Source organism: Acinonyx jubatus, chromosome B1, assembly GCF_027475565.1.
Source record: "Acinonyx jubatus isolate Ajub_Pintada_27869175 chromosome B1, VMU_Ajub_asm_v1.0, whole genome shotgun sequence".
NCBI classification, from domain to species: domain Eukaryota; kingdom Metazoa; phylum Chordata; class Mammalia; order Carnivora; family Felidae; genus Acinonyx; species Acinonyx jubatus.
The window spans coordinates 41513906-41536823 of record NC_069382.1 but is presented as its reverse complement, the minus strand read 5'-3'; the positions used below and the strand labels follow the sequence as shown (position 1 = coordinate 41536823).

The window sequence follows — 22918 nt, the reverse complement described above, 5'->3', positions numbered from 1 at the left end:
GCTGTCAGCCTATTAGCTCAGAGCCTGCTTCAGATCCTCTGTCCCTGTCTCTCTGACTCTCCCTGCTTGTGCTCTCCCTCCAAAATAAGTAAATACTTAAAACAAAAACAAAAACAAAACACAACAAAACAACAACAACAAAAATGGCATTGTTCCTGACATGGCGCTGTTGTTAGGTAGGTGATAGACAGACTGAAACTGGGCTTCAAGTTCTCCACAAAGAGTGCGGACACTTGTTCGTCTGAGTGTATTCTCTTATATCTGTTCAAATAATGGAAACCACGATTCCTGGTTTTCTTCAAACTCACTCATCTCTGGACTGGAGGATGTACAGCAAAATACTGGATTTGTTTCTAAAGAAGTCATGTTATTCTTGCATGCATGCCATGTGGCCTTGGCTCCACCACGGAGGAGGGGTCATTGAGTCACTGGAGGATGAAGGTGGTCTATTACCATAAGAGAAGGTTTTAACTAGATGCAGTGAATTCTTAGTAACATGGGTTTTCTTTGAATAGAATGACTGATACTTCCATCCCAGCCTATGTCATAGTAAAATCAGAAGTGTATAGTGGTATATTCCCTATATGTTGTTTTCCATAAGTGAGGAAAATATAGCTTAAAATTATGTGTATTTTTTATATCAAGTGTTCAGAAAAGTAAGTATATCTTACACCCTTCCTTCTATACTTAACTTTTGTATGGTAAATGGTTGAGGTTCCTAACATATAATTCATATCTTATTTTTCTCACTCCAATATATTAAATATAATATTAGACATTATAGAGAATGCTACTCAATTCACAGCACTCTGGAATCCTCATACCCTTCTGTGAGACATAGTACACTGAGATATACAGTTCTTATGGTGAGTCATGAGCTAAAGATAGGAATTTGCTTATTTCCAAAGAATTGTTTTATATACAATAAACAATTTAAAAATTAGAAGTTCAGACAGGCTAAAAATTTGACATATAAACACGAACTTGGTTGTCCCTAAGGTTCTTGCCAACTCTGAGATACAATGGCCCATACAATGCATGAATCCCTCTCCAATGCCTTTGACAATATAGAAAACTCTTATTTGGAGCTTACCTATATCAATTCACTTAATCATTTCAATGGCTGATGAGATAAGTACTAGCTACTTTTAAAGAAACTGAGATCCAATGGAGTTCAGTAGCTTTCAAAAGCCACACAGCTAGCATATGGCACAGTAAAAAATTAAACCCAGGCAAACCACCTCCAGAATATGTCAAACCGTTACTGGGAGTACAAATTCCATTAAAGGAAAAAATGTGCGTACACAGGAATTCTTCTTTTGACCTTTACAATAGAAGTATTGGATACTTGACTGCACAGGGCTCTCCCTAAAATTTCCAACTCATGCATGATGTTTTATTGTGTCGCAGTAACAAGAAAAAAGTGGAGGTAGGGTGGTATTTCTGTTCCCATTACTGTTATTGGGTCAACCAGCCCAGGCTTTCCAAAATGGGAGCTCAGAGGCATATTTCTGATGCAGTATCCTGGAGACCTTCTGGTGGCTGTGCTTTTGCCATAAGAACTGTAGCCATGGAAACTTAGTGTAATGGGAACTGAGCCAAAAGGGAGCAGGGCCAGTGCCTGAAAATATGGTGTCCTACATGGGAGAGAAGAAGGGAAATTTGAAAGTTAGAAATCTGCTTGGTAAAGGATCATTTGCTTATGTCTGCAGAGCTGAGTCCATTCACACTGACTTGGAAGTTGCAGTCAACATAATAGGCAAGAAAGTTGGAATGGTGTAGATAGTCCAACATAGGGTAAAAATGCATTGTCAATTGGATCAGCCTTCTACTTCAGACCTTTATAACTATTTTGAAGATAGAAAGGATGTGTACCTAGTATTAGAAATGTCTATAATTTTAAAAAAGAAACAGTTGTGTAAAACAAACAAAAACAGAATGAAAGCCTTTTCTAAAAACAAAGGTTAAAATGTCATGCACCAGATTGTTACAAGAAAGTTGTATATTCATTTTCATTATATACTATCCTAGGAACTCACCTCTTACGCAAAATGTGAACATTAAGATGCCATTATAAAAAGCACTATACATTATATGGTATTCCTAATTACATTTATCCCAGAATTGAAACTCAAAGTACACATGGACTTGGATAATGTTTGGTCCATGAGCTGTGTGCTTTAGACATTACCTATTGGGAGGAAAGCTTTGACACTGAGATAGTCAAAAATGTATGAAATAAAGTAGGGTTGGTGGATTATAAAATGCTAACTTTTTTTTTCTGAAGAAAGCAGAACTTGAGGCAGGAAACCACAGTTGGTTATCAGAAATGTACATTGTGAACCATTACAACCTTTTTAACTACTCACAGGTTAAAATCAGACTGAAAAGCAAAAATGTGGTGGTGAATGTGCTCTATTCAGAGAAGGTGTGAGCAAATTTTCTAAAGGAGTTGTTTGTATATCTAGTGTTTGAAATGTGATTATTACTTACTATTCAAATGATGGAAACTATTTTCTCTTGTTGATAGAATGTACTCACCTGCTGGCAACATCAGTAGGTATGGACTTGACAATTTACCAGAAGTATTGGAGGAAATAGGAATATATATCCAGATTTATACAGCTTATAAGATCTAAGTCTCTAAAAAGTCACCTATGATACAAGGTAGCGTAAATGCATTTTGATAGAAAATTAGCCTTGTGTTAGTTTTGAGGTTTGGTTTTATGATGGACCAAAAATACCCCAAAGAGAAAATTTAAGTCAGATGGCTGATAAAACTGGTAAATCTTACACCTTCATCACAGACAGAAAGTAAATAGCTTGAAAGAGGACACAAAAGATATATATGGTCCATGCCATCAAGAGTCATTACATTTGTTTAGCACTGGGATCTATAATTTGAGGAAAGGAAAATCAAACTTATGTCTACACAAAAACCTGCACATGGATGTTTAAACACCTTTATTCCTAATTGTCAAAATTTGGAAGCAACCGTGACATCCTTCAGTAGATGAATGGATAAAGAAGCTGAGGTACACTGTAGCAATGGAATATTGTTCAGCACTTTAAAGAAACCAAGCACAGGTGCCCGGGTGGCTCAGTCAGTTAAGTGTACAACTTCAGCTCAGGTCACGATCTCACGGTATGTGAGTTCAAGCCCCACATCGGGCTCTTTGCTGTCAGTGCAGAGCCCACCTCAGATCCTCTGTCTCCCTCTCTCTGCCCCTTCCCTACTCACCCTCTCAAAAATAAACATTAAAAAAAAAGAAAGTATTTTTAAATAAATAAAGAAAGAATCAAGCACAAAAGGAGGAACCTACCATGCATATTACTAACTAAATAAGTCAATCTGGAAAGGCTACATACTGTATGATTCTAGTTAAATGACATTCTGGAAAAGGCAAAGGCGTGGACAGTAAAAGAATCACTGATTTTCAGGGGTTAGGGAAGCGGGATAGATGAGTAAGCAAAACACAGAAGGTTTTTAATGCAGTGAAATTATTCGGTGTGGTACTACAATAGTGGATACATATCATTACACATTTGCTAAAACCCATAGAATGTACACATCCTGAGTGAACCTAATAAAAATTATGGACTTTGGATGATAATGATGTGTCAGTGTAGATTCATTGATTTTAACATGTGTACCACTGTGGTGTAGAAAGCTATGCTTATGGGGGCAGGAGATAAATGTAAACTCTCTGTACTCCCATTTTGCTGTGACAAACTGCTTTAAAAAAATAAACTCTATGAAAAAGAAAATTGCTATGTAGCCTTAGATATTTCAGTTAATCTCTCTGGACTATTCATACACATCTAAAAGATCAGAGATAAGTAGATCCTTCTTAAGGTGTCTTCCAACTCTTTGATTAAACCATATATGTGACCTGCAAATTCATCCATGAAAAAAAGTAAATGATAGTCTAGGTTAATCTAATGAAATTGTATACAACATAAAGTCAACATGTGTTCAATAGTAGAAATAGCAACTATATTTCTTCTAAATCACAAAGACAATGATTTTGATGTAATAAATATTTTTATATATTTATATATACAAGTTTACAAAATCAATGCCATTGTTTTCTATCTATAACCCTGCCAACGAATCAGAATAGGAACTCTTTTTCTTATTTTGTGCTGATTTTCAAAAATGTTGGAGGCAAGATGGGTGAGGAAAGGACAATCGCAGAATAACCTGTCTTTTGAAGAGAATGTCTTTTGAAGAATGTACATACCAGGCCCTCTAATTTTCCAAAGATGATCAAAACCTTGTGAACTCTGGGAAGAGAGCCAATGATCATGCTGATACAACCACCTCCCACATATCCATTTCTGTTTGAGAACAACTATTATAGGCCATTGCCCAAACCCAGACTGAAGGATTAACTTGTAGGGGAGTTTCTTTCAACTCTATTCCCATAGATTTTAAAAACTCTCTTTTAGAACATGACACTTTTGCTCTTATATAGTTATTCTCTCCCTCTCTCCCTCCCTCCCTCCCTCTCTCTCTCTCTCTGTCTTATTTCAGCTGCTAGTTTATCAGTTCTCTATAGATAGGATCCATGACTTTTTCATTCTTACATCATAGCACTTAGCAACACATTTAAAATATTGGCTACTAAGAGAAGAAATACATAAATGCTATATTGACTCAAGCATTATTTTATTAATGGTGTTAGACCTAACCCTAAAAGCATCACAATTTCTACCCTAATTACTCATCTATTAGATAACAATTTAATAGGCAAACGTGGTATGCTAGTCCCTAAACTAGATAGTAGAGATGGAAAGGTTAAGGAAACCAACTTTATTTGAAGCTCACTAGTGAGGAAATAGACAAATGAATTAATTCAACACAATGGGATGGAAGCTATATAAAAATAAATGGAGAGTATAAGAGCAGACAGCTATAGTCCATAACCCAGACTAGTGGACAGCAGAGGGAGAATGGGCTAAATAGGGAAGGGAGATAATTCTAAAAGGAGTTGTGGTAAGAATAAACTTTTTAAGATAAGGTAATATGTGAGATGAGTTTTATTTTTTAATTTTTTAAATTCATGTTTCATTTAAATCTAAGTTAGTTAACATATAGTGTAGTAATGATTTCAGGAATAGAATACAGTGATTCATAACCTACATTCAATGCCCAGTGCTCATCCCAACAAGTGCCCTCCCCAATGCCCATTGCCCACCTAGCCCATCCCCCTACCCAACACTCTGTCAGCAACCCTCAGTTTGTTCTCTGTATTTAAGATTCTCTTATGGTTTCTCTCCCTCTCTGTTTTTATCTTATTTTTGCTTCCCTTATTCCATGTTAATCTGTTTTGTTTCTTAAATTCCACATATGAGTGAAATCATATATTTGTCTTTCTTTAACTTATTTTGCTCAGCATAATATACTAGGTCCATCCACGTTGTTGCTAATGGCAAAATTCATTCTCTTTGATTGCTGAATAATATTCCATTGTATATATATACCACATCTTCTTTATCCATCCATCAGTCAATGGACATTTGGATTCTTTCCATACTTTGGCTATTGTCAACAGTTCTGCTATAAACATTGGGGTGAGATGAGTTTTAAAGGGTGATTAATATTTATGCAAATGAACGAAAGTTTGGAAATTTCAGAAAAAGAGTACAAAGAAGAGTGTACAAAGAACAGTGACATAAGCATGGTCTATTTGAGGAAGTACATATAGTTCAATATGGCTGAAGCATAAAAAAATAAGGGTGATAGGTTGGTGAAGCTAAACCATCATCATTTTCAAAGACCATGCAATGAAGTAGTTTCGATTAATCTTGAAAACCAAGAGAAATATTTTTAGCAGAAAAATGACTTTATCATATTTGCATATTTGAATAATATTTAAGTGAAGTGATTCCCATAACAAATAAATATTTAAATGATTTGGGTAGTAGTTGGAAATAAATATTGTATCTGTAGAATATTATGGTGGGGTCATGATAAAAACAACGCAATGAATTTAGAGGTTATAAAAGTAATTCAAGTCTCAAATGATAGGAAAGTCTTATGGGATTAGATTTGAGGCAGAGAGACCATTAGAGATTATGCTATAATATTCTAATACTAAATAGTAAGGAATCAAAAACGATGGCAGCAGGATTGGTGATAAAGGGAAACATGAGAAATATTAAGGCAGTAGGACTGGCAAGACTGATGTACTTTTGGATATAATAGATGACTTCCAGGTCTCCAGCTGGTCAACTGCGGCCACAGAAGTACCAGGGCCAGCTTCATGTGCATTCAACCTGTGCAGTCACATAAGGTCTTGCATATAAAAAGGCTTAATGATTGGCTTAACATCTACTTTCAGCATCTTGAAATTCTGAATAATTTTGAACAAGCGTCCTTACCTGTTCATCCTTCACTTGCCCCTAACATTATATGGCTGGTTCTGAGGGATACCATTCACCTAGATATGGAATAGATGAACAAGATGAGCTTTGTTCTTATTACAAGAGAATAAATTGACAAGTACTGCTTGGATCTGTCATTAGGTAGTGGGCTCTCTGCTCAAGACCTTGAGCTAGTTGCTGGAGGATTTAAAAGCCTGTTCCCCCACCTTAATGAAAGGTATCTAGGATATATTTGATGTGTTAAGATATTTCATATGAAGCTTCTATAGAACATTAAAGTGAAGACATCTAGTAGATGACAGAAGAGATCCAACTGGAAACAAAATGTTGAAAATCATCAATGTAGAGATGATACTCAAAGTCTTTGAATGGATGAAATTACCCAGAGTGGTGAGTTTATTTTATTTTATTTTATTTTATTTTATCTTACCTTATTTTATTATTTTAAAGGCTTATCTTTTAAATTTATTTTTGGAAAGAGAGCACACCAGCATGGGAAGAGGTAGAGATAGAGGAAAGAGAGAGAATTCCAAGCAGGCTCTGCACTGTTAGAGCAGAGCCTGATGCAGCACTTGATCCCACAAACCATGAGATTGTGACCTGAGCCAAAATCAAGAGTTAAATGCTTAACCAACTGAGCCAACCACACCTCCCCTATCATTTATTTATTTTTAATTTTTTTCCCTCCACCTCCCCTAGCATCAGTAACTTTAAATTCAGGCTGTCTGTGCTCCAGTCCTGACTCTACCATTTACAAAAAGTATGACCTTAGGCTTTTACTTAAGTTTTATAAGCTTCAGTTTGTTGAATTGAATTATGGGAATAATAGTACCAACTCACAGCGCTATTGTGAGGATTAAATGAGATAACCCATGGAAGATGCTTACCATAAGACTTGGCACACAAGAAAAATCAGTGAGTATTAACTTCTTTTCTTTCTTATTATTTTTAGGTACAATCAAACAAGAAGGAATGGACACCATAGCAAATATCAAGAAGAGACGAGAGTTTAAAAAAAAAAAAAAGAAAGAGAAAAGAAGAAGAAGGAGGAGGAGGAGAAAAAGGAAGAGGAGGCAAGGAGGAGGAGGAAGGGGAGGAGAGGAAGAAGGGAAAGGGGAAGAGAAAGAGGAAGAGGAAGAGGAAGAAAAGGGTGGCAAAATGTCAGATTGCTCCATTGTTCATCAGAAAGGAATGAGGGGTGCCTGGGTGGCTCAGTCAGTTAAGCAACCTACTCTTGTTTCAGCTTAGGTCACGATCTCGAACCCCACCTCAGGCTCCATACTGATGGTGCAGAGCCTGCTTAAAATTTTGTCTCCCTTCCTTTCTGCCACTCTCCTGCTAGCTCTCTCTCTCTCAAAATAAATAAATAAACATTAGAAAGGAAGGAAAAGTCCCATTGAATTTACAAAGAAGGGATTAATGAGCTTTACAGGAATAGTCTCAGTGTACCAGCACTATTTGGGTTGATTGTTTTTGACAATTCAGATTTTGGACTTTATTATTTTGAAATTGAGACTCATTATATCTGAAATTGCCACCATTAAACATATAAATTATATCTTAAAATTTTAAATTGTGAATGTTTTTCTTTCTTTTCTGAATACCCCTTGTTCCATTTCCAAAAAGCTCTAATACCCAGTCTAAGAGCAGAATCCTTGTTGCACACGACCATAATTCACAGGAAAGCTAATTACAGAACCCAGGATGTTGAAACTACAAATCTTTGTCTTAGGAGAGGAAATTCCGGGGCACAATGATGTTTCACGGACTTCCTCTTAGTAAATAAGAAAGATGCAAGGCAGATCTTACTGGGGTGTGTGGCCACTATGTTCCTTAGGGCAAAGGAAAACAGGGGTGAGGCCTGCAGTGTTGCAACAGAGACCAGTATGAACATCTACCAGGCATCGAGACCCTGGTTATAAACATGTGGGGTCTACCATGACACTCTGAGAGATCACTTGTTTAACAAACACTTCTTGAGCACCAGATACTGGACACATTCTGATAAGGGAAAATGCAGAGTTGGGTATGAATTCTTCAAGAAGCTTATAATCGAACAGAAAAGATCAGATAAATGTGTTAGTAACTATCAAACCAGGAAGAACATGAAATGGGATGTGAAAGAAATCCAAGGTGATTGTAGAACATTGCACAGCTAGAAAGGTGAGGAGCTAAGGGGTCAGGCAATGGGTATCGTTGGATGCCAGGTCAAGAAAGTTTGAACTTTAATTTAAAGTGAGGAGCTCTTACAAGGTTTTATGGTAGAGCCTGAAAGGTTCACTGACCCACAAGTATCATAGGTCTAAACCCTAGGATCCAGAAAATTCAAGACAATATGTGTCGCGACCAGCGCGACAAACACCGAAGTCAGGGTCCTGAGGGTAGGGGAATGCAAGAAAAAAGAGAGAAGAGAAAGTTTGGGAACAGGAGGGTCCCCTGGGCTGATGGCCCAAGTGATGACTTTATTGTTGCTGTACACAATCTTTTATAATATAAGACTCTTATGGATCAGGTCATTCTAAGAATAATCAGGTTTCATATAATCACTGCCAACTAAAACATTTAGTTCTGTGTTTCTTGTGAATTTTCTAGACAGGGCACAACAAGACCTTGTTGATAAGATTGCTAGCAAAACACAATTCCCATGTTTGTTTCTATCTGACTCGGGGTAGAAAAAGGGAGGTAGCATTACTGCCAACACCTGCAGACCACAGGCTTCAGGAATTAACTTTCTCAGCCTTGACAAGGCTTTTGTATGCCCTTGAAAGTGGGGGAATGGGAGAGGGAACCACCAGGTTGGCTGAGTCAACAGGGAACATTGCTCGACCCGGTCTCAGCCTGGCACCAGGGCCTAGCCCCCCACATTTCCTCCTATTGTTTGTAATTGCAACATGTGCATCCTGGCTTGGTATGTGGTAAAGCCAGTAAGACCCATCTCCAGAAACAACACAGCAAGACAAATATAACAGATATTACGGAAACAATTCCAATAAAGATCCAAAAGGAATGCTGAAGAATATTAAATGGATTAAACCCATTAAGTTGGTGCAGTATGGTTCCAGTGAGATCTCCAGGGTCAGGGAAACTGAGTGAGCTTCTTGCAACAGCATTTATCTCTTCTTGTAGCTGTAAGAGGTCTAAGCTAGTGTTAGCATCATGCCAAACCCCTTGTAAATGACGACGCACTTGTCCCCATGTCATACTGGTATACTCTAAAGGGGTAACACAGATATGCTTATATGCATCATGACAAATTAAAGTCTGGTATGCAAAACAGCAAACTGATCACCAAGATACATCAATGCTTCTTGTAGTGCCTCTAATTGGGCTTCCAATTTATGGTCTATTCGTTCTTGAGTGGCAAACACCTTGGATACATTATGAGCCAATTCATTTACATGGGATGCTGTTTGGGCACTTTCATGTAAGGATATTACAGATACAGTTGCAGAGCAATTACAGTCACTGTTGCTATGAGTCCATAAATTAAGAGTCCAAGAAATCGTCTGGTCCTGCGTAGCCATTTACTGATTTCTAAGGCCAATTGCATCCCATAATTAGGATACCAAGGTCCTGTAACATTTACTGGCAACATCCAATAGGGAGGTTGTAAGACCAGATAAACCTTCATTTCACTTCTAGAGGGTCCATCTACTGGTATACAATTGGTCAAAACACAAGCAGGACACATCAGCCAGTATAACTGATGACCATCTTCTTTCACTGGAGTAATGGTCCCATTTCCAACAATCAGATAGTAGGGTGGAGGAACACAGGCACGCAATTGCAGAACTGGAGAAACATAATATTCTGGAAAACTAAAGCTGTCATTATTATATATTTTACCAAAGGTAGCATATAACTTCCAAAGATCAGAATGAATTCTTCCTTCAGGGGATTGCAAAATGGTTTGTGGGAATAATCTTATGGTGTACCTGTACCTCGCTAGGAGGTGGACCCACGACCCTGGGATTAGGAGTCCCATGCTCTACCAACTGAGCTAGCCAGGCCTGTCGGGAATAATCTGTAATGGTATAGTTTATGTCTTTAGGAGTCATCCTCAATGAAGAAGATTGGGCACATATACCCCAAGGTGAGTCCCCAGTAAAGCCTTGACTAGCTGAGGGACATACAGGAAGATTCTGAGGGGGATCATGTGGTCCAAAAAACATCCATTCTCCTAATAATTCTCTCTTTTGCCAATAAGTAGCAACAGAGCAGGGTACCCATTCAGAAGGACGCTTGCCATTTTGCCACATAGTATAAGTAATAGACCGCCCTACTGGTTTTGTACCCAAACACCCATTAGCAAGTTTGTACGGCGTAGACTCCCTTTGCAGGCAGATGGGTACTCCTGCAGAGAGTGCCGTCCAATTTATAGAGGCAGACATAGTGGGCAAAAACCCTGCACCTTCCCCTCCCATAAAGGTGAGATTGGTGTATACTTTGGGTGTGAGGTCTCTCCATGTTACAGGTTGTACTGTAGGAGGACCTACCATGTATGCCCAATAGAGGGCAGACTCCCCAGTTGTAGTGAAAATGCACAGGCATGCCAAGAAGACATGTGTGGCCGTTACCTCTCTACCTGAGGCCATCACTACATCAGTGGCCTGGGTCAGCAGGTTCTTTATCTGTCCCCAGGTGGGTGTACCCGCCTTATGACTCCGCCGTTGTCGCTTCTGGGGGGGCTCCGTCACTGTCAATTTGGCCATTTTTCGGCGCAACCGTAATATCTCTGAGGAGCTGAAGCAGGACCCAGCGTGGCGCTTCCTCATCCTGTGGAAAAGACAAGCATACCCTCGCCCTTTTCAAAGGACTGGGTCTGGGCCTCGCTAAATGCCTTCTGGCATATCTTTCCAACTTGCCATCAAGAGAGGTTCTTGATTTCTTCCCCAGCGACGCTCTGCAGCAGTCATCCCTGCTTCATTGACATTTAAAAAATTTAAAACATACAACACAAGAGTGAGATGTACATGTGGGGAATACTTTATCTTTTCCTTTAATATCTTCCCCTCTTTAAGTTTTTGCAGATACTGTTTTAGAGTCAGATGAGCTCGCTCAACAATAGGCTGTCCTGTGGAATTATAAGCAATGCCAGTTGTATGCTCAATTCGGAGTCAGCGGCAAAATTCTGTAAAAGATTTAGAAGTATAAGCACTACCATTGTCAGTTTTTATTTTATGAGGTTTGTCCATTGCTGCAAAGGCAGAAAATAGGTGATTTTGAACATCAACAAATGCTTCTCCTGAGTGGACTGAAGCATGTATATAGCCTGAGCAAGTATCTACAGACACATGTATATATTGCAATTTCCCAAAAGGTAAATATTGGGTGACGTCCATTTGCCACAAATCATTGGGCCGAAGACCTTGGGGTTAATGGCATAGACCGGCTGTGGGAAGAATTGCGGACAGATGCCGCATTGTTTAACAATTTGTCTGGCCGCTGCACGAGATGTTTTGAATTCTCGTCAAAGGGCTGCCGCATTCTGATGAAAATTATCATGACTCCTTTTGGCTGTTTCCAAAGGAGTGGTAATGGGCAGAACTTGCAATAAATGGGTTGCTGCATCGGCTATCCGATTCCCAGCAACTAGGGGACCAGGCAGGTCGGTGTGAGCTCGAATGTGGGAAATATAAATTGGACTGTGCCGTAAATTAAGAAATTTTTGTATAGCATGAAATAGATGATAAAGTTCCTCATCTGCTGTCAGTATAAAGGCAGTGGGAAGCTGCAACATGGCTTTGACAACGTTTTGACTGTCAGAATAGACATTTATAGATTCCAGGTAAGTTTTTATGGCTACCTGTACAGCATAAAGCTTGGCCCTTTGGACAGATTTAGTCGTATAATTTAAAGTGATCAAATTTTTATGTTGGGAAGTGACATAATACACTGCAATTTTACCCTCTTTACTAGCATCCACAAAAATGGAAGCAGCATCTTCAATCGGATGACAAACAATAGGATTATAGGGCAAAATATCTGTAAGACTGAAACCTTGTATTAAAGAATCAGAAGGTAAATGAAATTTAATTTGACCTGTAAAATTAGCCAAGGCAAGTTGCCATTCGATGGACTGGGCAAAAGCAGCGTCCACCAGCTTCTGTGTCAGAAAGCCACATGCAATAAATTCTGGATCATGTCCAAAGAGCTGAACAGCTCGAGATCTTCCTCTAATGATGGAAAGACAAACCATAGATAGCAAAGGATTAATGACATGCAGAGAGTGTAAGGCTAAATGTAGCCATTCAAGTGGGCCATGAGATTGCCACAGAATTGCAAAGGGGATGACCTGAGGTTTTAATATTATTAGATACAAAGGCTGAGAAAGGTCAATTCTAGTGACTTGGGCCTGCTGAATGGCCTGTTCTATATGTCTTATAGCTTCTTTAGCTTCTTGAGTGAGACTTCGCGGGGATGCTGGAGAACTATCTCCTTTTAGAATATTAAACAAAGGCAGTAATTGTTCTGTGGTGACCCCTGGTGTATTTTTAATCCAGTTTATATCTCCTAATAATTTCTGAAAATCATTTAAGTAGTCAAATGTCAGGGCGCCTGGGTGGCGCAGTCGGTTAAGCGTCCGACTTCAGCCAGGTCACGATCTCGCGGTCCGGGAGTTCGAGCCCCGCGTCAGCCTCTGGGCTGATGGCTCAGAGCCTGGAGCCTGTTTCCGATTCTGTGTCTCCCTCTCTCTCTGCCCCTCCCCCGTTCATGCTCTGTCTCTCTCTGTCTCAAAAATACATAAACGTTGAAAAAAAAAAAAGTAGTCAAATGTCTGGTTCTAATTGATACTTTCTGAGGTCGGACAGTTGATTTGGAGATGAGATACCCTAGGTATTCAAAAGGAGCTTCCCTTTGAACTTTCTCAGGGGCAACAATCAAATTATATGCTTTAAGGCATCTTTGAAGAGAAATAAAAGCCTCCTGTAATAATTCCTCAGTTTCAGCAGCCAAAAGTAAGTCATCCACATAATGGATACAATATACATGGGGAAAACTCTGTCTAAAAGGGGTAATTGCTCTGGCCACAAACTCTTGACATAAAGTCGGACTGTTAGCCATGCCTTGAGGTAAGACTTTCCACTGATACTGCTTAGCAGGTTCCTGTAAGTTAGTGGAAGGCAGGGAGAATGCAAAATGTTCTCCGTCGCCAGGGGCCAACGGAATGGTAAAAAAACAATCTTTTAAGTCCAAAACTAGTAATTGATATTGTAAAGGAATGGGCGATCGGGAAGGGAGGCCGGGTTGCAAAGCCCCCATGGGCTTCATGACAGCATTAATTGCTCTCAAATCTTGCAGCAACCTCCATTTATTTGACTTTTTTCTAATCACAAAGATTGGGGTGTTCCAGGGACTGGTGGAGGGAACTAAATGACCTAATTGCAGTTGTTCCTCTATGAGGTGAGCAGCAGCCTCCCTCTTAACAGTAGGTAAGGGCCATTGGTCAACCCACGCTGGAGTGGAAGTCATCCACTGGAAAGGCATAGCATGGGGAGTTTCCAATGGCCCTAGGAAAAACCCAATCCAAAATGGTCTCTTTTAGGCTTGGGGACATATGGCTCAGGATTCCCCTGCAACTCCTTCCCTAAGCCTTTCCCCTCAATATAGCCCATTTCCTTCATAAGGTGCATAGCAAGATTAGTCTGTTTTTGAATCGGGACTGCCTTAGTCTCCAGAGTCAAATTCATTGCAGTTAATACGTCCCTGCCCCAGAGATTAAGATCTATATTCAAAACAAAAGGCTGAAAAGTTCCAGTCATACCATCAGGCAGTCTCCAATGTAAATAATCAGAGCTTTGCAACAGAGCAGAGGCATAACCAACACCTTTAATTGGAATATTAGTCACTTGAGTAGGCCATGTGACAGGCCAATTTTTTTGAGCAATAACTGAGACATCTGCACCTGTATCCACTAGTCCCTCAAAAGGGACTCCTTGGATATGCAATGTAAGCATGGGCTTTTCTACAGAGATCACTTTAGCCCAATAAAGATCTGTGGAGCTGAACCCTTGATTTCCCCGATAAGGTTTAACAGCCTTATTATTGGAGGATATCCGGGGTATCAAGATCAATTGTGCTATGGGAGTCTTGGGCTCAAGCACCAAAGTTCCCATAGTTAAGCTGGCCAAAATTTTTATTTCTCCAGTGTAATCTTCATCAATAACTCCAGGATAGATCATCAATCCCTTAAGAGTCCAGCTGGATCTTCCCAATAATAACCCCCAAGTATTCCTGGGTAGAAGTCCCCATATCCCTGTGGGGATGGCTTTGGGGGCTGACCTCCTTCTAGGTAAACGGACTGAGCTGGGGTAAGATCTAGTCCTTCACTGGCGGGGGTACCGCGGTGTAGTTGGCTAATACCTGGGAGGTCTCCAGTGTTGGACACAATGGGTGAGAAGGTGCCTGTGGGAACATTGCTGCAATTGTTTGACGGGCCTGCAGCTGGCCCTGCTTCCAGTTTCCCTGAAGAGGTTTGCCATTACAATCAGTTTTAGAGCGGCATTCATTGACCCAGTGATACCCCCATCTACGTCTGGGACAAATAATTGCCGGCTTATTATTAATGTTAGGGCCACTTGGCAAACCGGGGGTAGTTGGAATTATTTCTTTACTACGACATTGGGCCTTCATATGGCCCTTTTGGCCACATTTGAAACACACTATTCCACCCAACTTCCTTGGATTAGTTCTTACGTTTTTACCCTGAAGCTGGGCATGCACCTGTAAGGGGTCCATTCCCCTTAAGGCGGCTGATGGTAATGCCCTGAATATAAGATGGTCCAATCTCAGCACATAGCCTGATATAATCCTCCAAGGTACCCTGATTTTTCCAAGGACGAATGGCTGTCTGACATGCAGAATTAGCATTTTCATAAGCTAGTTGTTTTACAATAATGGTACCTGCCTCCCCATCAGTAACGATACGACTGACTGCAGTCAAAAGGCGCCCAACGAAATCCTGGTACTTCTCATCTGGCCCTTGGCTAATTTTAGACAATTCCTCAGTTCTTCCCCCTGTGGAGGGGAGTTTTTTCCAAGCTGTAATGGCACAGGTATTAATTTGATTATACGCAATTTCAGGATAATTCAGCTGGAGGCCCACATCATAATATTGTCCTGTACCTGTGAGCATGTTGAAATCCACTGGTATGTTAGTTCTTTTATTATACATAGCCTGTTTTTCAGCATTCTCTGCAAATTCTGCTTTCCACAAGAGGTTATCTTCCACACTCAAACAAGCCTGAGCAATGGCCTTCCAATCTCCTGGGCACAATGCCTCCCTGCTCAAATTATCAAGCATAGGCAGGGTAAAGGTTGCTGTTGGACCATACTGGGCTGTAGAGGATTTCAAATCTTTCAGCAATTTAAAACTTAGGGCAGAGTACACTCTCTGTCCCCCTGCTGAATAACAGGGTAAGCGTGAAAAGCAGAGGTGTCTTCCCCATACTGTGTTGCTTGATACAGAGTCTGCTGCAAAGGAGTAGCTCCCATAACGGGGTAAGGTTCAGTGGACTGTTGATTCTGAGTAATAGGGAAAGCCAGCCGAGGTAAGCCTCTATCTTGTGCCTGAAAAGAAGGTCGTTTTAAAGGTACCTTCTGGACCAGAGGGGCCAAGAAGGCAGGCGTCCTCTGGTCTTCCAAATACGGCCCATCATCCCCCTGATCCCCAAAAGGAGAGTCATCATTATTTTCTGGATCTTGCATAGATAACTGTTCTAGGAGGGGGAGAGGAGGTAAAGGTGAAGGCACCCGTGACTGTCCTGAAAGGGCATTGAAAGTAGTTTCTGGAGGGAGAGGAGCATCTGAAGTCACTAAGGGTTGGGCTGCTTCCGAGCTAAGAGAAACTATTTCAATAGAATCCTGCGGATCAAGGACCTCCTTAATACAGGTCCAAGTAGACCACAAAGTCTCTGGAACTGCAGCTCCATGAATCTTCATTTGATTTTTAAGTTCCTGACCAACTCGCTGCCAATCCTTTAAATCAACTTTACCCCCGTCTGGAAACCATGGGCAATAATCATGCACTATGTCAAAAAATTCCCTAAGGGCTGACTGAGAAACCTTAATTCCCTTCTCCTTCATAAGAGTCTGCAAGGCAGTTATAAAATATCCCTGTTCCATAGACTGTTTCTGTCCCATAGTTTTACTCCCGTCGTCTGTGCTGCTGGCACAGTTCCCCTTCCTGAATTAGACGCCGCGCGGTCCGCTTTCGCTTTCCTCCTTGTTGTCTCAGGTCCCTGTTTGGGCGCCACTTGTCACGACTGGCATGACAAACACCAAGGTCAGGGTCCTGAGGGTAGGGGAATGCAAGAAAAAAGAGAGAAGAGAAAGTTTGGGAACAGGAGGGTCCCCTGGGCTGATGGCCCAAGTGATGACTTTATTGTTGCTGTACACAATCTTTTATAATATAAGACTCTTATGGATCAGGTCATTCTAAGAATAATCAGGTTTCACATAATCACTGCCAACTAAAACATTTAGTTCTGTGTTTCTTGTGAATTTTCTAGACAGGGCACAACAAGACCTTGTTGATAAGATTGCTAGCAAAACACAATTCCCATGTTTGTTTCTATCTGACTTGGGATAGAAAAAGGGAGGTAGCATTACTGCCAACACCTGCAGACCACAGGCTTCAGGAATTAACTTTCTCAGCCTTGACAAGGCTTTTGTATGCCCTTGAAAGTGGGGGAATGGGAGGGGGAACCACAGGGTTGGCTAAATCAACAGGGAATGTTGCTCGACCCGGTCTCAGACTGGCGCCGGGCCCGGCCTCCCACATGAATGGGAGGGGGAACCACCGGGTTGGCTGAGTCAACAGGGAACATCGCTCAACCTGGTCTCAGCCTGGCACCGGGGCCCGGCCCCCCACAATATGCAGATTTGGGAACCTGGGCATATAGAATTGATGGTTAAGATCCGATGGAAATACATAAGCACACTGAAGTAGAGAATATGTACAAATTGTATATCAGGGCTGATATAAAAAATGGAGTCAGAGATTGGAACAGGAAAGGATATAATCAGAATGATAGCAAAGAAAACCAGGAAAAGGTTTTTAAAAAGGATTTCCAGAATGAGGTGAAAAAAGCATGAGAAAAATAGCATTTACTGTTGTCTGATAAATGTTTCATTTCTGGTTTCTCATTTATTTATTCCAAAATGTCTCTTGGATAAATGTTGCTATTTTCTGCACATGTGGAAACAGAGCCTCAGAATTTTAAGCCACCTGTTAAAAAGCCACATAATGGGTAGGTGATAGAGATTCATACTCAGGTAGGCCTAGCTGATTTCACAATGGGACATTCTGGGCTGAGAGGCAGCTAGTCAGAATTGCAGTCCAATCCTCCCGTGCAAGAATGGATTGTTGATGACAGTTGATAAGTCATTTCACTCCCATAAATGTCAAGCTTTTCACATATTTAATGAGGGTGTTGAACTAGATCTTTTATCCTATAATGTTCCTTTCAGTTCTGATATTTTATTATTCTATACTTTTATAATGTTATAGTAAATTCTTGAGACGGTATAGAGGGAATGGATGAAAAATAACATGACTAGCATAAACAAAAATAACTGGGCCATCTGTTCATCTGAAACTGTAGGAGAAAACAAGATGACCAAAGGTATAAAGTTTGAGAAATTGCATTTAGAAGGTGTAGGAAACTGAATGTCAAGACTGGTTGAATATTGGGTTGAGGGAAAGTAGATAACTGAAAATGGCTCTCAGGTGTCAGATGGAGCATAAATCAATAAGGATACTTAAAAATTTTTTTTTCTAAATAAAATTTATCATCAAGTTAGCTAGCATACAGTGTACGTAGTGTGCTCTTGGTTTCGGGAGTAGATTCCTATGATTCATCGCTTACATACAAGACCCAGTGCTCATCCCAACAAGTGCCCTCCTCATCACCCATCACCCATTTTCCCCTCCCCCCACCCCCTTCAACCTCTGTTCTCTGTATTTAAGAATCTCTTATGGTTTGCCTCCCTCTCTGTTTGAAACTATTTTATTCCCCTTCCCTTTTCCCATGGTCTTCTGTTAAGTTTCTCGAGTTCCACATATAAGTGAAAACATATGATATCTTTCTCTGACTGACTTATTTCACTTAGCAGAATACCCTCCAGTTCCATCCACATTGTTGCAAATAGCAAGATTTCACTCTTTCTCATTGCCAAGTAATATTCCATTGTATATATAAACCATATCTTCTTTATCCATTCATCAGTTGATGAACATTTGGGCTCTTTCCATAATTTGGCTATTGTTGATAGAGCTGCTATAAACATTGGGATGCATGTGCCCCTATGAATCAACACTCCTGTATCCGTTGGGTAAATTCTTAGTAGGGCTATTGCTGGGTCATAGGGTAATTCTGTTTCTAATTTTTTGAGGAACCTCCACACTGTTTTCCAGAGTAGCTGTACCAGTTTTCATGCCCCCCAACAGTGCAAGAGGATTCCTTGCCAGCATGTGTTGTTTCCTGAGTTGTTAATTTTAGCCACTCTGACTGGTGTGAGGTAGCATCTCAGTTTGGTTTTGATTTGTATTTCCCTGATGATGAGTGATGTTGAGCATCTTTTCATGTGTCTGTTGGCCATTTGGATGTCTTCTTAGGAAGTGTCTGTTCATGTCTTATGCCCATTTATTCACCAGATTGTTTTTCGGGTGTTGAGTTTGGTAAGTTCTTTATAGATTTTGGATACTAACCCTTTTTCTGAGACGTCATTTGCAAATATCTTCTCCTATTCCGTCAGTTGCCTTTTAGTTTTGCTTGTTGTTTTCTTCACTGTGCAGAAGCTTTTTATCTTGATGAGGTCCCAATACTTCATTTTTGCTTTTGTTTCCCTTGCCTTTGGAGGTATGTTGAGTAAGAAGTTGCTGCGGTTGAGATGAAAGAGGGTGTTGTCTGCTTTCTCCTAGGGTTTTGATGGTTTCCTGTTTCACATTTAGGTCTTTCACCCATTTCGAGTTTACTTTTGTATATTGTGTAAGAAAGTGGTCCAGTTTCATTATTCTGCATGTTGCTGTACAGTTCTCACAGCACCATTTGCTAAAGATACTGCCTTAATTCCACTGGATACTCTTTCCTGTTTTGTCAAAGATTAGCTGGCCGTACATTTGTGGGTCCATTTCTGGGTTCTCTATTTGACCCCATTTACAATTGCACCAAAACCCATAAAATACCTAGAATTAAACCTAACCAAAGATGTAAAAGACCTGTATGCTTAAAACTATAGAAAACTTATGAAAGTAATTGAAAAAGACACAAAGAAATGGAAAAACCTTCCATGTTCATGGATTGAAAGAATAAATATGGACAAAATGTTGATACTACCCAAAGCAATCTACACATTCAGTGCAATCCCAATCAAAATTGCCTCCAGCATTCTTCTCAGAGCTAGAACAAACAGCCCTAAAATTTGTATAGAACCACAAAAGACCCTGAATAGGCAAAGTACTGTTGAAAAAGAAAACCAAATCTGGAGGCATCATAATCCCAGACTTTAGCCTGTACTTCAAAGCTGTAATCATCAAGACAGTATGGTATTGGCACAAAAACAGATACATAGACTAATTAGGCTACTTTTGAAAGACAACTTTTAAAGTTGAACCTTCTGTAGGAACTGTTCAATGAATGATCAGAGAACTTCCTGCTCTTAGCTTTTCTATTTATCATAGAGAAAGGGAAGAAGAAGATGAATTCAGATAAATTAGCTTCCAAATAAATTTGTCTACAACTTTTGACCTAAGTTTAGGGTTCATTTGGCAAAAGGTAGAGTCTTCAGAATTTCCATACTGCAGATCTATGGACTGGAACTTATAACCTGGCTCCATAGTAAAGAAAATTCAAACTATAGGAGCACCTGGTGGTTCACTTGGTTAAGCATCCAACTCTTGATTTCAGTTCAGGTCATGATCTCATGATCGTGAGATTGAGCCCTCAGTCAGGCTCCATCCTGAGTGCGGGGTGTGCTTGGGATTCTCTCTCCCTCTCTTTCTGCACTTCTCCTCTCTCTCTCTCTCTCTCACAATAAATAAAGAAACACCTTTTTTAAAAAAGGTTCTCTTCTTCTCTCTCTCTGTCCCTCCCCTGTTAGAGAGCATACGTGTGTGCACATGCTGTCTCTCTCTCTCTCTCCTTCTCTCCCTCTCTCTCTCTCTTTCTCAAAAAACAAACGAACTGTAAGAGCACTTTTGACAGTCTGGCAGCCTGATCTAGGGAACACAGCAATGGCTTGGAAATCAAGATACCTCAGCTCTAGGGGCGCCTGGGTGGCTCAGTCGGTTAAGCGTCCGACTTCAGCTCAGGTCACAATCTCGCGGTCCGTGAGTTCGAGCCCCGCGTCGGGCTCTGGGCTGATGGTTCAGAGCCTGGAGCCTGCTTCCGATTCTGTGTCTCCCTCTCTCTCTGCCCCTCCCCCGTTCATTCTCTGTCTCAAAAATAAATAAAAAACATTAAAAAGAAATTTAAGATACCTCAGCTCTAGTCCTCACTCTGCCAATAATTAGTGGAGTGACAATAGACAGGGTTATCTATATGGTGTTCCTCAGTTTACTACTCTGTAAAATCAGTAAAAGTAGTAGTTCCTTCATAGGTAAAGTCACCCATTTTAGTAGAAGTTTCTCAAAAGATGGTTGATAAAGGTAGAGGGTTCAATCAAATACTCTGTTCAGACTCCTAAGTTTATTAATATCCACTACTTCATTTGTTAAAAATATTTATGTCCTCCTTATTGTGGCTAAAGATTTCAAAAAATGATTAAATGTTATTTCTTAAAGTAAATCAAAGCAGTTGTTTAGAATATATTGTTCAGACCCCCTCTGAGGTTCTGATATGTATTTAGAGTCTTCCTCTGATCTCCAGTCACCACCAACCACTGAAATATCTGTCTAAAGGTGACTCACTTCCAGTTTTAATCATTCACTCCTTTGGGATAAAAATCCTGTTGTCAAAATTCATTTTGGACAAGATTACTGTCAGGATATTTGGAATCAGCCATAACCAAAGTACTAGCTCATTTCCCCTTTTCCAAAGGAGAACAAATTGTCTTTGGACTTAAAACCAATCTTTAAAACCAATTTTCTCTTACTACATGTGTGTAAAAAGAAAGGAGATATTTTTTTTTTCTTTTGTGATTCTGTTTGCCTGTTTGTTTTAGTCAGCAGTCTCTAATTGTTTACTCAACCTTGTGTCAGAGAAAGTTTATGGCATTCTGGAATTCAACCTCAGACCAAGGTTCTCCTCTGTTGCTGAGACACTGCAGAATTGCAGCAAGAAGATGCCATCCTGAAGCTCCCTCAACCTGGGTCTTTGGTATATTTGGAATCGTTGTCACTCAGGACTGGCTTTAGTGCAAATACTTCAGACAAAATTATGGAACCTCAAAGTCAGAATTTGAAGACAATACCATTATTATCTTTAGGAAGATTTCATATTTCTGAAGAGTATGGCTTTCTTCTGCCAAATCCTTTGGTAAGTATAGAACCTTGGACCAGGACAGAATAGGTTTCTCATGATGCTGATTTGTTCTCTCTTTTATCTGCTTAATTTATGTGGTCATTAGGGGAGATGCAATATAAATACCTGAGAAAGATGTTACAAATAAATCAACATGGAATTATGGAAAGAGAAAAGTGACAGCTACATACAGCACAGGATAGTTCAAATGGAATGTTTTAATGCCGGTTATTTTTAATAGATTGTCAATCAGTCCAGTAAACTTATTAGCAAATCTGGGTTACCAAGGAAAAGACAGAACTTAGAGATCAAGTAAGGGAGCAAATCAGTTTATCTTCACTTGCTAGTAGGAGTGCAGAAAGAACACAAAAGACCATGGGTACTTTCCGTGTTGGTAGGAAGAGTTAGATATTCACAGACATTGCTGAGAAGAGGAAGAAACCCGTGAGAACTAACAATATCCATTTTTGAATTCTACTGAAGGCACAGCTTATAATCCAATTTTGTTTCATCAGTTAACTCATTTTTTTTAATGTTTATTTTTGAGAGAGCAAGAGAGATAGAATGTGAGTGGGGGAGGGACAGAGAGAGAAAGAGGGAGACACAGAATCTGAAGCAGGCTCCAGGCTCCGAGCTGTCAGCACAGATATGGAGCTTGAACCCACAAACTGTGAGATCATGACCTGAGCTGGAGTCAGACACTTAGCCAACTGCACCACCCAGGGGCCCCATCAGTGAACCCTTAACATTGTTTACTCTTTGTGGCTCAAAGCCTATTACGCTAAGACTGTAAGAGTTCTTAGAAGTCACCTGGTCCCACCTTCCTGCTTTTACATTTCAGCTGGTTGAAGTGCACAGGAAGTGGCTTGCCAAAGTCATTTTAGTGTCAAAAGCTGAACTAATACTCAGCACTGCTAACATCTTTGTTCTACTACATCATTGATAAGGGCCCAAACTACTCGGGTGAGAATCTAGGGGTCCAATACTGCGGCTTTTGTGATGACTTAATAGATCCAATTCTACACCTTCCCTGTAGGCCTAATTCGTCTTTAACCACAATTAAA

At 40.1% G+C, this 22918-nt stretch overlaps 2 protein-coding genes across 6 annotated transcripts in view; one reads left to right on the top strand and one right to left on the bottom strand.

Moving 5' to 3' along the window:
• Positions 1–9900: 9900 nt before the first annotated feature.
• LOC128314391 (uncharacterized) lies at positions 9901–16837 on the bottom strand. Of its 4 annotated transcripts, none has more exons than XM_053216548.1 (3): positions 15295–16836; positions 10968–11166; positions 9901–10200 (listed from the first exon to the last, which is right to left on the bottom strand). In XM_053216548.1, the coding sequence occupies exon 1, from the start codon at positions 16531–16533 to the stop codon at positions 15766–15768; it is 768 nt and encodes a 255-aa protein (XP_053072523.1). In that variant the 5' UTR covers positions 16534–16836; the 3' UTR covers positions 9901–10200; positions 10968–11166; positions 15295–15765. The 4 variants fall into 4 exon arrangements, with proteins under 4 accessions (XP_053072523.1, XP_053072524.1, XP_053072520.1 ...); XM_053216549.1 differs by having other exon boundaries at positions 9901–10182; XM_053216545.1 differs by lacking the exon at positions 9901–10200 and having other exon boundaries at positions 10216–11166; positions 15295–16837.
• Positions 16838–21417: 4580 nt separating this feature from the next.
• IDO2 (indoleamine 2,3-dioxygenase 2) overlaps positions 21418–22918 on the top strand; it is a 74005-nt gene continuing 72504 nt past the window's right edge. The window contains exon 1 of one of the 2 annotated variants that reach the window (XM_053216544.1): positions 21418–21869. In XM_053216544.1, the coding sequence (XP_053072519.1) occupies positions 21771–21869 (99 nt within the window). In that variant the 5' untranslated portion in view covers positions 21418–21770. The remainder of the gene's footprint in view (positions 21870–22918) is intronic. The other variant, XM_027071113.2, reaches the window with a different exon arrangement.